The sequence below is a fragment of the Sciurus vulgaris genome (genome assembly GCF_902686455.1).
Source record: "Sciurus vulgaris genome assembly, chromosome: 1".
Classification (NCBI taxonomy): domain Eukaryota; kingdom Metazoa; phylum Chordata; class Mammalia; order Rodentia; family Sciuridae; genus Sciurus; species Sciurus vulgaris.
In genome coordinates, this window is record NC_136461.1 from 177448254 (window position 1) to 177463929 (window position 15676).

At 35.4% G+C, this 15676-nt stretch overlaps 1 protein-coding gene across 1 annotated transcript in view; it reads left to right on the forward strand.

The window, feature by feature from the left end:
• The window catches only part of DCAF13 (DDB1 and CUL4 associated factor 13), a 41838-nt gene that overhangs the window by 10466 nt on the left and 15696 nt on the right, over window positions 1-15676 (forward strand). The window contains exons 2-5 of the mRNA XM_079107722.1: window positions 8939-9138; window positions 9715-9822; window positions 13044-13133; window positions 13989-14144. Coding sequence (XP_078963848.1) covers window positions 8939-9138; window positions 9715-9822; window positions 13044-13133; window positions 13989-14144 — 554 coding nt within the window. The remainder of the gene's footprint in view (window positions 1-8938; window positions 9139-9714; window positions 9823-13043; window positions 13134-13988; window positions 14145-15676) is intronic.

Below are 15676 nucleotides of genomic sequence, written 5' to 3' on the forward strand. Positions count from 1 at the left end.
CTCACCCAGTAGGGAAGTCTCATCCGGTGGGCATGTCTCACTGGTTATCTCCCCTCCTAGAAGTTCCCCTCAGTCCACAATTACTGCCTGGGCTGGGCAGCCTTCCTCTGTAACGTTCCCAGGGGCCTGGACCTACTTCCTGGGCCTGGGAGCCTAGCCCTGCGCCCAAGAGTCTCCTTAGGCTGCCCCTCCTCAGAGAAGCTGTCTGCAGTCCTGGAACCTTCCCTCCACCCCTAAGCGTCTCTCTGTGCAGCTCCTCCACCAAGAAGCTGCCTAAGTCCTGGGACCGTGCTCTGCACCTAATCATCTGGCTGTGCAGCCCCTCCTCTGAGCAGCCGCCTGGAGCCCCAGTGTAGTCGCTGCACGCCTCCTCCCGAAGAAGCTTTTTAATTTGATGTAATCCAATTTGTCAGTTCTTGCCATTTTTTCCTGAACAATTGGAGTCCTATTTAGGATTTCACTGAATCTTGAAGTGTTTCTCGTATGTTTTCCCTCTAGTAGTTTCAGAGTTCCAGGTCTTATATTGACCTGAAACATTTTGAGTTGTTGATGCATTTTGAGTTGATGTTTGTACAGGATGAAAGGGATCCAGTTTGAATCTTTTTTAACTGGTGGATGCCCAATTTTACTGCACCATTTGTCAAAGAGGCTGTCTTCTCCAATGTCTATTTTGGGCACCTTTGTCAAGAATCAGGTGGCTGTAGATATGTGGGTGTATTCCTGGGTGCTCTGTTCTATTCCATTGGTCTACATTTCTGTTTTTATGCCAATACCATGCTGTATAGCATATTTTGAAATCAGGTAATGTGATGTCTCCACCATTAATCTTTTTGCTCAGGATTACTCTTGCTATTTTGGGTCTTTTATACTTCAATATGAATTTTAGGACAGATTTTCTAGTTCTGTGAAGAATGTCATCAGTATTTTGATGAGAATACTAGATTGCCATTTTAACAGTGTTCTTCCAACTGATAAACAGGGAGGTCTTTCCATCTTTTAATGTCTTCTTCAATTTTTTAACTATTCTATATTTTTCATTATAGAGGTCTTTTACCTCCTTGGTCAGGTTTATTCCTAGAGGGTTTTTTTTGTTTGTTTTTAAGGCTTGTGAATAGAACTGTTTTCCTGATTTCTTTATCTGCAAGTTCATTATGGGCATATAGGAAAGCCACTGATTTTTTTTTTTTTTTTTACTTCACATTCAAAGCTTTTACTTTGAAAAATAAGATAATGAAAGTCATCAAGTCATTAAGTTGTAAATACATACAGTAGCCACTGATTTTTTTGTTTTTGTTGATTTCGTATCCTGTTAGTTCAGTAATTTTTATCAGTTCTAATTGTTGCCAGTCTATTTTTGGTAGACTCTTTAAGGTTTCTACATATGGAATCATATCATCTACAAATGGGGATAATACAACTTTCTCCTTTCCTGTTTATGTCCCTTTTCTTTTTCTTGCCTGATTAGTCTGGCTAAAGTTTCTAATACTTTATTGAGTAAAAGTGATGACAATGGACACCCTTGACTGTTCTTGATTTTAGAGGAAACACTTGTAGTGTTTACTCATTCAGTATGATACTGGTTATGGGTTCATTACATGTGTCCTTCATTAGGTTAAGATGTGATCCCCTTTTTTTTTTTTCCTTTTCTCTTTTTGGCGGGAAGTACAGGAAATTGAACTCAGGGGTACTTGACCACTGAGCCACATCCCTGGCCCTTGTATTTTATTTAGAGACAGGGTCTCACTGAGTTGCTTAGTGCCTCACTTTTCCTGAGGCTGGCTTTGAACTCAAGATCCTCCTGCTTCAGCCTCCTGAGCTGCTGGGATTACAAGTGTGCACCACCACGCCCAGCTGTGATGTGATCCTTTTATACCTAATTTATTCAGGGTTTTTATCATGGATGTTGAATTTTATTGAAGGCACTCCTGCATCTGTTGAGATGATCATAATGATTCTTATCCTTAATTATGTTTATGTGATGTATTACATTTATTCATTTGTGTATGTTGCACCAACCTTGCATCCCTGAAAACCAACTTGGTAATGGGGTATGATCTTTTTGATGTGATATTAAATTCAATTTGTGAGTATTTTATTGAGGATTTTTGTACCTATTTTCATCAAGGATATTGATTTTATAGTTTTCTGTTTGAAAGAGTTCCTTTCCTTTCTCTTTTATGGAATAGTTTGAGGACAATTGATATTAGTTCTTTAAAAGTCTCATTAAATTTGGCAGTGAATTCATCCAGTTCTGGGTTTTTCTTTGTTGAGAGACTTTTTATTACTGCTTCATTCTCACTGATAGTTTTTTTATCTATTTAGGATTTTGTATCCTCTTGGTTCAATTTTGGTAGTCTAGAAATTTGACCATTTCTTCTAGATTTCCTAGTTTATTGGCAGTGGCATCTAATTTTTAAAATATTCCCTTATAATCCTCTGTATTTCAGTAGTAGGTGTTGTAATATCCCCTTTTTCATCTCTCGTTTCATTTGTTTGGGTTTTGTGTCTTTCTCGATTAGATTGGCTAAGGGTTTTTTCTATTTTGTTTACCTTTCAAGGAACCAACTCTTCATTTCATCAATTCTTTGTGTTCTTTTAGTTTCAATTTCATTTGTTTCTGCACTTTTATGTTTATATTTCTTTCCTTTACTGATTTTTTGGTTTGGTTCTTTTTTCCCTAAGACCTTGAGACACTCCATTAGATTGTTAATTGGAGTTCTGTTTTTCCAATGTAGGCACTCACAGCTATAAACTTTTCTCTTATAACTGCTTTTTCTGTGTCTCACAGACTCTGGTAAATTGTCTTTTCACTTTCATTTCATTCTAGGCATTTTTTAATCCCCCCTTCCCAATTTTTTCAGTGACCTATTGTTTATTTGAAAGTGTATTATTCGGTCTCCATGTGTTTGCATATTTCTACAATTTCTCCTGCTAATGATTTCTAGGTTATTCCGTTTTGGTCTGATAAGGTGCAGGAAATTATTTTCTTGCATTTGTTAAGACCTGCTGTATGAACTAAAGTGGGATCTTAAATTGGAGAAAGTTTTGTGTGTTTGCTGCAGCTGTTGGGGGTGTATTCTGTAGATGTTTGTTGAGTCCATTTGATCTATAATGTAATTTAACTCTGATTTTTTTTGGCCTGGATGACCTATATATTGGTGAAAGGGGGATATTGAGATCACCCACTATTATTATATTGGAGCCTATCTCTCTTTTTATGCTTTTTTTTCATGTTATATAATTGATGCTCCAATATTCAGTGCATATTATGTATTTGCAGTTTTTTAAAATCTTCTTTTCATGGATCGCACCTTTTATCAATATGTAGTGACCTTCTTTGTTTCTTCTGACCAATTTTGGCTTGAAGTCTATTTTTTTGGATATCACTTGTTTTCAGATTCCATTTGTTAAATAATCTCTTTCTCCATCCTTTAACTTTCAGTCTGAATGTGTCTTTGCCAGTGAAGTGAGTTTATTATTGACAACAATCAGGTCTTGTTTTTCAATCCAATCAGCTACTCTGCATCTTAATTGGAATTCAGGTCATTTACATTCAGGGTTATCATTGAAAGGTACTTTTAGTTCCTGTCATATTGTTTTCCTTTTGTTTGTTGTGAATATTTATGTTCTTCCTTATTCATCTTAAGAGGTTGGTTGATTTACTGCAGTAATCCTGTTTTACTCTTTCCTACTCCTCATGCTTATCAGCTGTTCTAGTGTGACTTGTTTTTTTCTGTGGTCTTGTGGTTGTGTTTACCTTGCTTCCTCATCTGAGTGTAGGATTCTGAGTATCTTTTATAATGCTGATTTAATGGTCATGAATTCTTTTAGTTTATGCTTATCCTGGTATTTTCTTCATTATTTTGAGGGATAGCTTTGCCTGACATAGTAATCTAAGTTGATATTTTTTTTTCAAGGCTTAAAGTACATCATTTCATGTTCTTCTGATCTTTAGCATTTCTGCTAAGCAATCTATTGTTTTGATGGATTTATCTTTATAAGTGATTTGGCATTTCTCTTTTGCAGCTTTTAATATATTTTGTTCCGTATTTTAGCTTGTCTAACTATAATATGTCATAGAGAAGTTCTTTTCTGGTCATGTCTCTTTAGGATTCTAAATGCTTCTAATACCTGGGTGTCCATGTTAGCTCCAAGATTTGGGAAATTTTCTGTTATTTCACTGACTATGTTTTCTGTGCCATTAGCCCATAGCTCTACTCCTTCCTCTAAACCTATGAGTCTTAAATTTGGTCTTTTAAAGTTCTGAGAACTTACATGTTATAATCATAATTTCTTTTTTTTTTTTTTTTCATAATTTCTTTTCTTTCTTAAATTACCATTTGAATGTGATAACATCCTCTTTGTCTTCAAACCTCGATATTCTTTATTTTGGTGGAGCTTTCAACTGACCAGGTTTTTTGCCTCTCTCTCTCTCTTTCTCCTCCCCCGCTTTTGAACTTACTGATCTTTGCATTTCCAAGATTTCTGGATCTTTTTCCCATTTTCTATCTCTATTGAATTGCCCTTTCATATCTTCCATTGTCTTCCTTAATTCATTCAACCGTTTATTTGTATCTTCTTTGAATTCATTCATCATTTAAAATATCAATCTTTTGAATTCCCTGACATTTCAGCACTTCACTATCTTTGGAGTCAGTTTCTAAAGAGTGCTTTAGGAGGGCTGATGTCGCCTCGTTTTTTCACGTTTCTTGTGTTTCTGTGATGGAATTTATCCATCTGTTGAGCTGGAACTTTCTTGTACTTTTTTACCTTATTAGTGAGCACTGTTAATGATGTGTTTAGGGAAATTGATTTGTATGTAGTGTTGAATCTGATTCCATATGGGTTCTTAGAGTAGTTTCCCTGTGACTTCTTTGTCTGTGATTGGTCGGTTTCGACTCTGTGCATACCATGTTGTAGCTTAAGTGACCTTTTTCTGTAGATACGAGAGTGTAGACCCTGTGGAGGTTCAGTGAGATGTGTTGTAGACAGCTGCGTATCAGGGATGTACCCTGTGTGGTTATTCCTCCTTATTTGTTATAGATGTGTTGTCTGAAAGGGTGTAGAATCTACCTAAGCTACGGTCATTCGTAGATGTGATGTACAGCAATTGTGTTATTTCTCTGCTGTTGCTGGGGCAGTGAATGACCAGGAATAGAACTTCAGTCCTTCCCTAGCCATTCCTGATTGGGATCAGGCCGTCAGCTGGAGGGTTTTATCTCCCTTATTATTTAAGTTGAAATATTTGACAAAATTCAAGTGAGATTAAGTTGTGAATAAATTGAGGTACAGAATTTCACAACTAGGTTTGAGGTGTAACTTAGTAAAACATCTTTTCCATATGTTCAAGGCACTGGGCTTGATCCCTAGCACTCCTCAGAAGAAAATTAAGGGCATAACATTAGCTATATAAAAACAAACTAAGTATGCAAATAAGTAATAGCAAATTAAAAACAATTATCACCACTTCACCAAAAGTAGAAAAGAGAAGAAAAATGTAATGAACTACAAAGATACCAATTCATAAGGATAAGAAGTAACAGAAAGATACTAAAAAATAATAGGAAGGAAATAGAAGAAAATGAAAGGTTAAAGAGTGAGAAAAGAGGGGAAAGGTTCAGTTAAAGGTTTTTAATTTTTTTTTTTTAAGTTTAGAAAGGGGAAATTAGAAAGAAAAGGAAAAAAAGAAAAAAGATCCAATTAAACATTTTTTAAAAACCAAATGGAGGAGGAATGAAGAAAAGAAAAAGTTATTAAAAGGAAGAAGAAATGACAGGGAAAGATAAAAGAGGAAAAAAGAAAAGGGAAAAAAGGCAAAGAAAGTATGCGTGTGTGTATATTCATTTGTTTTGTTTGTTTGGTGCTAGGTGTTTGACCCAGAAGTACTATACCACTAAGCTACATCCTCAGCCCTTTAACTTTTTATTTTGATACAGGTTTTCCCTAAATTCCTGAGACTGGCCTTGAACTTGAGATCTTCCCGATTCAGTCTCCCCAAGTATGTACAGAATCTATGATTACATGCATGCACCACCGCACCTGTCCTACATTTTCAAACCAAACTGGAATAACCAAAAAATGTCTTAGTAAAGAGGAAATATTTCGTTTCTGCCAATAATGTCACTTGTATGGGGGAAAAGAAGGTGTTTTCATTCCTTTGCTCAGGCCAAAGGAATCTTCTTTTTGTGCCTTCTCTGGCTCTGCACCTTGTAGAAAGAGCATAGGCTATATATTCACCCTTCTTTCATTTTGGTGTTCACTTAGAAACCAAAGAGAGAGGTTTGTGAGCTGAGCCAATTGTAACAGCTCTTGGTTCCCTTCTTATCAGTACAGGCTGAGATCAGTGTTTCTGGATTCAATCCTCAGTACCATATAGATATAGATACATACATACACAAACTCACATTCACATTTTCTTTGCCTTTCTTCCTTTTTGCTTCTTTTGTCTCTCCCTCTCATTTCTCCTTTCTAATTTTTTAATTTTCCTCACAGACTTTTTGCCAGTAGCGTATTACTCTGGTTTTATTATCTCTGTACATTCCTAGGGTAGAACTGACTCTAGTCATTGTAGCATTTCTGGATCTTCAATGCCACCTTTGATGGCTGCTTCAAGGGTTGGGAAATGCTATGGGATCTCAACTGCACTTAAGCAGGTGGGTATCAGCAGATTGTGCACATACTCCACCCCCATTGGCACTAGTGTTCTGAAAGTTAGCTCCCACACACATTCACATGCAGTTGCTTGTGTGTCCCTGCCCCCAGTGGAGTTCACATAGATGATTTCTCAAGTTGATGGTCCTAAATGGAAAGTTTTCTTTGTTTCCTTAGATGTCACAGGTCATCTTTCCACTATTTAAAGCTCAACAGTTTTATATCAGATGCTTTCCACCATAGCCAAACCATCTCCTAAGGCCAGCACCTGCTGGTTCAGTGTTTGACATGCTTCTAGTTCCCAGAGACAGGAACATGTAGGGACCTTTGACTCCCATACTGCAGACAAGACCTTCTCAAGATGACTCCTTGATACTGCATCATGATATATTTTGGGTAATAGAGAATACTTCCTCAGTGCCAGTATACTAGATAAAGTCCAGGTTTGCTCTCTATTTATGCTGCACTTGTGCATGTTGTTGAGACCTCTGTTAACTCTGTTTTCTGGATCTCTCTGTTTCACCTCTTTTACTTGTGACCCTGCTCTCTGGTGTGCTGCCAGATGTTCCTCACTGATGCACTACTCACCTTCTGTTCTACCCTCCAAAGTCTCACTTAACCTCAAGGAGTGGCTACTCTCCATTTGTTTTGATTCCATCCCAGGAGAAACTGGAGGTCATTGGGTGCTCCTTTTGTGCCATCTTGGAATCCCTGCCAAGTTTATTGTTTTTCATTTTTAATTTTGTTTTGCTTCGATGACAAGAATCTTTAATTACATGCACTCATTTAATATACATATGAAAAACAGTTACTAATGGGATATGCAGTATAATGTGTTTGGAGGTGACTGCTATAGGGAGTCTTTAAAAGTTTTTGAGCACAGACCCAGGAAGTCTGGCAAATGCCTATAAATGCAGCTACCTGGGTAATAAGGCAGGAGGATTGCAAGTTCAAGGCCAGCCTGGGTAACTCAGTGAGACCTGATCTCAAAATAAGTTAAAACAAAAAGGGCTGAGAATGTAGCTCAGTGTCAGAGCACTTGCCTAGCATGTGTGAGACCCTGAGTTCAATTTCCAGTACCGTTTAAAAAAAAAAAAAAAAAAAAAGATTTTTACTGGAGTGACATGCTTTAGGATGGTTAATCTGATGATAGTATAAACTGCCACCAAATCAACTAGGGATGACGTTATAGTAGTCCCAGGAAAAATGTAAAAATGGCCCTAAGTTATTAGATAGTGGGCGAAGGGGAAAGAATGAATGAGTATTTCAGAGGGAGGATGAATAGGACTTTGGATTTATTATTGGGGAATATAGAATATGGAATTCACGAGAATGACCAAAGTTTGAGGTTTATTGTGTGATGGATATAATGTACAATTATATCCAACATTGTATAGGGAGTTAAAAAAAGAATGATAAGGTGAAGTCATGGGGGTAAGAAGATGAATTTTTACTTTACACCTTGAGGTTTTTTGTTTGTTTGTTTTTTTAAAGATATGTGAGCTTAGAATTATTTTCTAAGAATTATTAACTGAGGCAGCAACATGTTTGGCAGAGTAGTTAAGAACATGGCTTATGGAGTCAGACTTTATTAGTTTGGCTACCTGCTCCATCACATCATAGGCAGTCACTTACCCTTTCTATGCTTCAGTTTCCTTATCTATAAATGGTAATAGTATCTGACCCCGAGGGTGGTATGGAGATTAAATGAGTTAATATGAAGTGTTTAAAACAGTGCCTGGAACCTAGTGAATTCTGTTAGTGTTTTTTAAGTAAGTAAAGAAATGTGGAAAGTGCTCAGTAAATATTGGCTGTAGAATGCAATTATAATCACATTGTGCGTCTGTCAGTGTAGTGTTTAACACCAGAGGTAAATAGCATTCTCTGCTCCCTAAGCAGCTTGAGTTCAGTTGAACAGAACTTCCTATATGCTTGCTCTGTGCCAGGCACCAGTCTAGGCATAAGGAGTACAAGTGAGTAATGCATCAAAGCCTTGCCCATGAGAGGATATAACCAGTCGAAGGATGTACAGTAGGATGAGTAGAAGGAAAAGCTGTGTGTGTATTTGTGTTTGTGACCTAATTATTTTACTAGATGTATGCATTTCATGATTTTCTGGTAGTTTTGGAAAGACTTATGGACAACAGGTCTTGGACTTTATATTCTTAGTGTAAGGCATCAGTGTCCCTAATTAAAGGCTCATTGAATAATACATTGATTAGCCGAGGTTCTCTTTGGAAAATGTTAACTGTGAATTACTTTTTAAGAAGGATTGTTCTTATTTCAGTTCCAAGAAACTACGATCCTACCTTACATCCTTTTGAGGTCCCACGAGAATACATAAGAGCTTTAAATGCTACCAAACTGGAACGTGTGTTTGCAAAACCGTTCCTTGCTTCCCTGGATGGTCACCGAGATGGAGTCAATTGCCTGGCAAAGCATCCAAAGAGCCTGGCTACTGTCCTTTCTGGGGCATGTGATGGAGAGGCAAGTGATACTCTAAACCTTGATGTTTGAAGTTAAAACATTTTTATTAGAAATATTTTTCCTTTAGTTTTTAGTTACTGTAGGTTTTACTTTGATTTCAGTTTCATTTGTTAAGACTAAATTGTTTGAAATAGTTTGGTAGTTTTTTTTTTCCTAATCATAAAAAATTGTAAATGCAGTAGCTTAAGGCTCAGTTTGACAGTAAATAAAGTAACTTTATAATAAACATTTGAGTTTTTTCACAGAGGATGTTAATAATGACAACACAATTTCCTACACTGATAAGGAAAAAGCTTTATTTTAAACTAGAATCAAATAAACTAGAATCAAAATTTGTGATGATTAAATTTTCGTCTTGATATGTATATGTGTGTGTGTGTACATATACAGACGTGTATTCAATACATATCCACATGTATCAAATTATTTTAAATCAAAGGAATTGTTTTTATCTGTCTGGAAAAGTGATTCATAGCCTTTTCATTGGCAAATTTCTTTCCTCAAATGTTGTACTCCTGTGCCTGAATGTTGTTACATTTATAGTTCACTGAAATTTCCTGGTATGTTTTATCATAGGTTAGAATTTGGAACCTGACTAAACGAAAATGTATTCGTACAATACAAGCACATGAAGGTTTTGTACGAGGAATATGTACACGCTTTTGTGGGACTTCTTTTTTTACTGTAAGTTTACTACTGTTGTCATTGAATCTTCTCAACATGTGTAAGAATGATTTAACTGAACAAATTATTTTATAGTTCATTTATTTGTTCCAACATTCTCTTGGAGTTCTACAATATAAAGAGCTTATTAAACCTTGAAAAGCCCTAGTTTTCTGTGTATAATCTAACCTTTTCTATACTTTTTGTCTGATTATAAATAATTACTTAACATCATTGAACTAATATTGTACTGACACCTGAAAAGAGGGATTAATGGAAGGTAAGATTGGAAAGGTAGTTTGACTTACTCTGGAAGATTGTCAGTGCTAAAATGAATAATAGTACTTCTGCTGTCAGACAGTAAGGAATTATTGAAGGGTGTGTGTATGCATATATGGTAAAAAATGCATAACATAAAATTTGTTTAAACTATTTTTAAGTGTACATAGTTTATTGGTATAAGTATGTTCATGGTATTGTTATACCATTTGCCACCCTGGGAAGTGAAAATAGTAGAAAGAAGAGATTGTATTTAGTAACTTGGAGGTTTGACAAGCTTGACAACTGAACGGTATCTAGGAAGAAGATAGTTGCTATAACATAAAAGGACAAGTCAGGAGTATCAGCAAATTTAGAGGCGAGAGAAAGGTATGGTTTGATGATCTGGTCTGCCAATGGTTATTCTAGTGAAGCTATCTACCATCCCTTTACAAACTTAGGTCTGGAGTTTAGGAGGGAAGTCAGAACTAACTGGCTTCTTCCATTTATATAGTTAGTTATTCTTCTGGATGTATTGATTCATTTACTATCCAGCTGGAGTATTTATAGCATGTTTTTTTAGATGCTCAAAATGAATAAAGACTGATTGGAAGCTTTATTCACAATAGTCAAAATACGGTATTAATGTATCAACATATAAATGGATAAAGAAAATGTGACATATATACACAATAGAATACTTTTCAGCCTTTAAAAAGAAAATCCTGTCTTTTGCAACAGTGTAAATGAACCTAAACTGGATGTGGTAGAACTCCCTGAGGCTGGAGAACTATATATAAACTTAAGGCCAGCCTCAGCTGGGCCCAGCTTGTGTTCCTTTTTTGTTCCTGTTTTATTTCACTTATCAAAATGTCCTCTTAAGTTCATTTATGGGGTTTTTTTGGTACTAAGGACTGAACCCACAGGAGTTTTACCACTGAGCCACATCCCTAGCTTCTCTTCTTTCTTCTTTTGAGACAAGGTCTAAGTTGCTTAGGGGCTTGCTGTATTGCTGAGGCCTCCAGGGAGGGTGTGTTCAAGGACACAGTTTATCCAGTTTTCTATAAAAGCTAACATATCCCATTCGGTCAAAACCAGATCAGCCAAAGCCTAGGTATCCAGGATATACCTTACTGATTCCCAGTAAAATCATGTTTCAGAATTGAGTTTTAGAATGTTGTCAGTAGCTCAGATTCAGAGTTGTTAGTAAGATGTAGTCTAGTTACTTTTTACCTATTATAAGGATGTAGTTAAGGATTCTATTTATTAGCATCTTCAAAAGAAAAAAATTCCTGATTCTGTTGCCAAAGCCTATCTCTAATCAGTTTTCTAATCTTATATGTACTATGAAGTGTTTTGCTGGAAATGTTTCCATTTTTTAATTTGCTGCAAAAATAAAGCTAAATTCATGTCCCTCCCATAGATGAAAATGTATCTTTTATTATCTTTATTAAAAATTCATTATAAATTATATATAATATAGAAATGTGAACTTTAAAACTAGCAATTCTGTACAGTTTAAGCATTCTTAATCTGAAATCCAAAGTACTTTAAACTCTGGAACTTTTTAAGCATTGGCGTAATGCCAAAAGTGGAAAGTTTTGTGCTAGAAAACTATTTCAATAAAAATAGAAGGGAGACCAATAGAGTAGGGGAACAGGATCAAGAGAGAGGGAGGAGGGAGAGTATAAAAGAGTACTGGGGAACAAAATCTACCATGTACAGATATACCATAATGAATCCCATTTTTATATATAATTCACTAATTAAAAATAATAGAAGGGAGATCAGTAGAGTAGAGCAAGCAGATCGGGGGGAGGGAACAGGAAGGTAAAGCAGAGTGATAGTGATCAAAATCTGTTATGTGCATGTACAGGTATGACATAATGAATGCCATTATTATGTATAATTACATTGTACCAATAAAAATTTTCATATGTACAGTTATTAAAAAGATTGTACAAAATTATCTTCAGTTTCTGTTTCTAAGGGGTATATGAAACATAAATGAATTTTCTGTTTAGACTTGGGTCCCATCCCCTAGATAAATCATTAGGTATATGTAAATATATTCCAATCTAAAATATTACTTGTTCCAAACATTTCAAATAAGGGATACTCAGTGTGTGTATGTGTAGTTGTGCAGTACTGTATATATAATAACTTTATGTTTTCAACCACAAACCATGTTATATTACACTTTGCTTTACATTCCTATTTGACCTAATTTCAAATATGTCTACCAAATAACTCAAAGCTAAATTATCATACATTTTTACTTTGCCTTTATTTGGGTGGAGTTGCCTACAGGTCTACTCACCATTGTTTTGTCACTATCTGGGCAACTATAAGCATAGTGAAAAGACAAATGCTGTTTTTACTAACATTATCAAATATTTTTCACCTTATGAACCCCCCAGAAGTTCTTGGGGTTCCCCAGGGATCTACAGTTCACTGTTTGAAAACCACTAATTTGGTGGTTTCTGGAGTCTTGTGTCCCAGAAAAAGGGCTTTATCTCTTACAAGAGTATAAATAATGCCTTCTTGCTTGCATTTTTGTCTTTTCATTTTTTTCATTTGTAACTACATATAATTTCATTATCATGTAAGGCATCATATTGGCTTAAACTTTTAACATGACTCATCTGATATTTCAAGCCATTTTATTATGATCCATTTTTCTCCCTGATTTGAAGTGCCATACTTATCACTGTATGCATTTTGCACCATATTTATGACCTATTTTTTTCCCCCTAAGGTTCTTCTTTTGCATTACTCATGTTGTTTTATTTTTATGTACTTTATGTATGTGTCACATATCTTTTCCATAACATGGTGGCATGTAAATGCATCAATAAATGTGATAAAGGAAGAATATGATGTATGTAGTTTTTTTTAATTGAAATGCTTACAATTTGATACATGTTGGCAAGTTTTAATTTATAACTTGTTCATTACCATCATACTAAAACAAATGTGTCTAGGTTGGTGATGACAAAACGGTGAAACAATGGAAAATGGATGCACCAGGCAATGGAGAAGAAGAAGAGCCACTGCATACAATCTTAGGAAAGGTATAAATATAAATTGATTTGTTCTTTGCCTATTAAAACTCTCCTCTCTTAATATTATTTCATAGTTATAATTTCCAGAAAGGAAAAAAAATGTAGATAAGAAATGAGAGGTTTTTATTTGCAATAATTGAATCTATTTTAAGCAATTTTTAATGCAATTAAGGTTCTTCAGAGCTAAAGAATTTGAACAATTCTTTGGAGTTCATTGTAGTAGAATTTGATATGTTTTTAGCAACAGAATGTAAGGGAACATTTCTTGTAGGAAGAACATGGAGGAAATGAAGTGTAGTGTATGATACATCTCACAAATTGTTATGCCGATGAGATGCGATGATTTAGTTATAGCTTTAGTTTAATTCAGAACATTTGAACTATCCATGTTTTACAGTGCTTACATTTTTTTAAGAAGGCAAAATTAGATTTACTCTTTAACCTAAATATATTCCTCAAATCACCAATTTATTTCAGTATCATGGTTAATCTCTTCTTGGCCTTCTGCTAAGATCAGGTGCAATATAATGGTTAATATATATTTTGGTTCTGTCTCAGATATCAAGAAGTTACAAATGTTCTTAAAGGGATATGAAGTTGGTTCATGACTATAAGATGGAGATAATTCTTGGGTGATAACAAATTCATTAGTAATTTTTGAAACAAAGTTGGGTTCATTCTTAAATTTTTTTAACTTTTTGGGATACTTTTTTTTCACTTGAAGGAATGACTTCAAAGAAGTCACTTTTGTTTTGGGGATTTCCTTAAAAATGAAAGTATAGATAAGTGATTTTAATTTTTTAGTCTGCAAATTTGAAATAGCAGGGAAGACACCGATCTTTAACAAACTCTTCCCTTTTAAAGACAGTATATACTGGAATTGATCATCACTGGAAAGATCCTGCTTTTGCCACATGTGGACAGCAAGTTGACATTTGGGATGAACAAAGAACCAATCCTATCTGTTCAATGACCTGGGGATTTGACAGTATAAATAGTGTTAAATTTAACCCAATTGAGGTAATGTTCTTTTTAAAAATATGTTGTTATTATTTAATCATTTTATCTCTGTTTAGGAAACTTTTGGATATAGGAATTTTCTGACTATTAATGGTTTTCTGGCATTTGGTCAGTTTTGCAGATTATATTTGAGTTCTGACAAATTTCAACATGTTTCCCTGAAATTTAGTTCCAGACACCAGTGTTAAGCATTGTGAGAGAAAGAGGGTGTGTAGAACTAAGTACATACTGAACTGTTTAACTTTGAATTTATTTATACCTTCAACACTCATTTTCCACAGATAATTTCATTGTACTTTTAGAAAAATGTTAGTTTTTATTAATTATCTTGGAGGTCAGAAAGAACATTGAGCAGTGTTTTATTTATAAATCATAAGGATACAGTGCTTCATAATAACATGCATGATCATCATTAGACTGTGTGATAATTACTTATATTTTTCTTTGCTTAAAAGTCTGCATACTTCCTCCCTGGTTGAGAAGACTTGGAGATTGGCCACTAAATATTATCTATTCTGGTGTGAACTTAGCAATGGAGGCTACCTGAAGATTCTGTACCTTTCCTTGAGCTTTTTTGTTAATACACCTAATAATAGTCGGGTGTCGTGGTGCACACCTGTGATCCCAATGGTTCAGAAGGCTGAGGCAGGAGGACTGCCAGTTCATAACCAACTTCAGCAACTTAGAGAGACCCTGTCTTTAAATAAAATATTAAAAAGGACTGGGGATGTGGCTCAGTGGTTGAGCACCCCTGGGTTCAGTCTCTAGTACAAAAAAAGAACACATAGTAATGATGAACTCATTGTCCAGAACACTCAGTAGAGATGCTTTCCTTCAGAAAGAAAAGGAGATCAAAGCATACATAATTTCATTTTAGAAGTTATCAGGAGGCTACCATGTTAAGTGCTGTAAACAAAAATCCTGATATGTAAGTTTTATACTCTCAAAGACTCAAGACTAATAAAAGGAAGGAAGAAAGGTTAAATCAGAGTAGCAAGTAATAAGAATTGTATTATGTAATAGAATATGAGGTGCTGTAGTGTGATGTGATTGTGTCCTTGAGGTATTACCAAGAAAGCAGTCTAAAGATACCCTTTTTGCCCCTAGCACATGCCTGTGTACACACTTCTAGGAGAGGCTACAGGTCTAGAGCAGAGGTTGGCAAAGCACAGTCTGTGAGCCAGATATGACCCATTGCTTGTTTTTACAAAGTTTTGCTAGAACACCGTTTGCCCCTCTTGCTTACATGCTGTCTATAGCTGTTTTGCACTATAATGGCAGCATTGAGTAATTGCTATAGTAACCACATGGCCCACAAATCCTAAAATATTTACTCTTTGGCTTTTTACAGAAAAAGTTTACTGATTTATAGTCTAGAGTTTCTATTGTATCCTCATTCCATCCTCCAGCTTCCTTCATGTTTCCCTTGGTTATAGGAGTAGAGTATGGCCTAGAGGGCCACGCCAGATTTACAGTGTAGGACTACAAATATAAGGAACTTGTAAGAATGTTTTATGCTCCACTTATTGTGG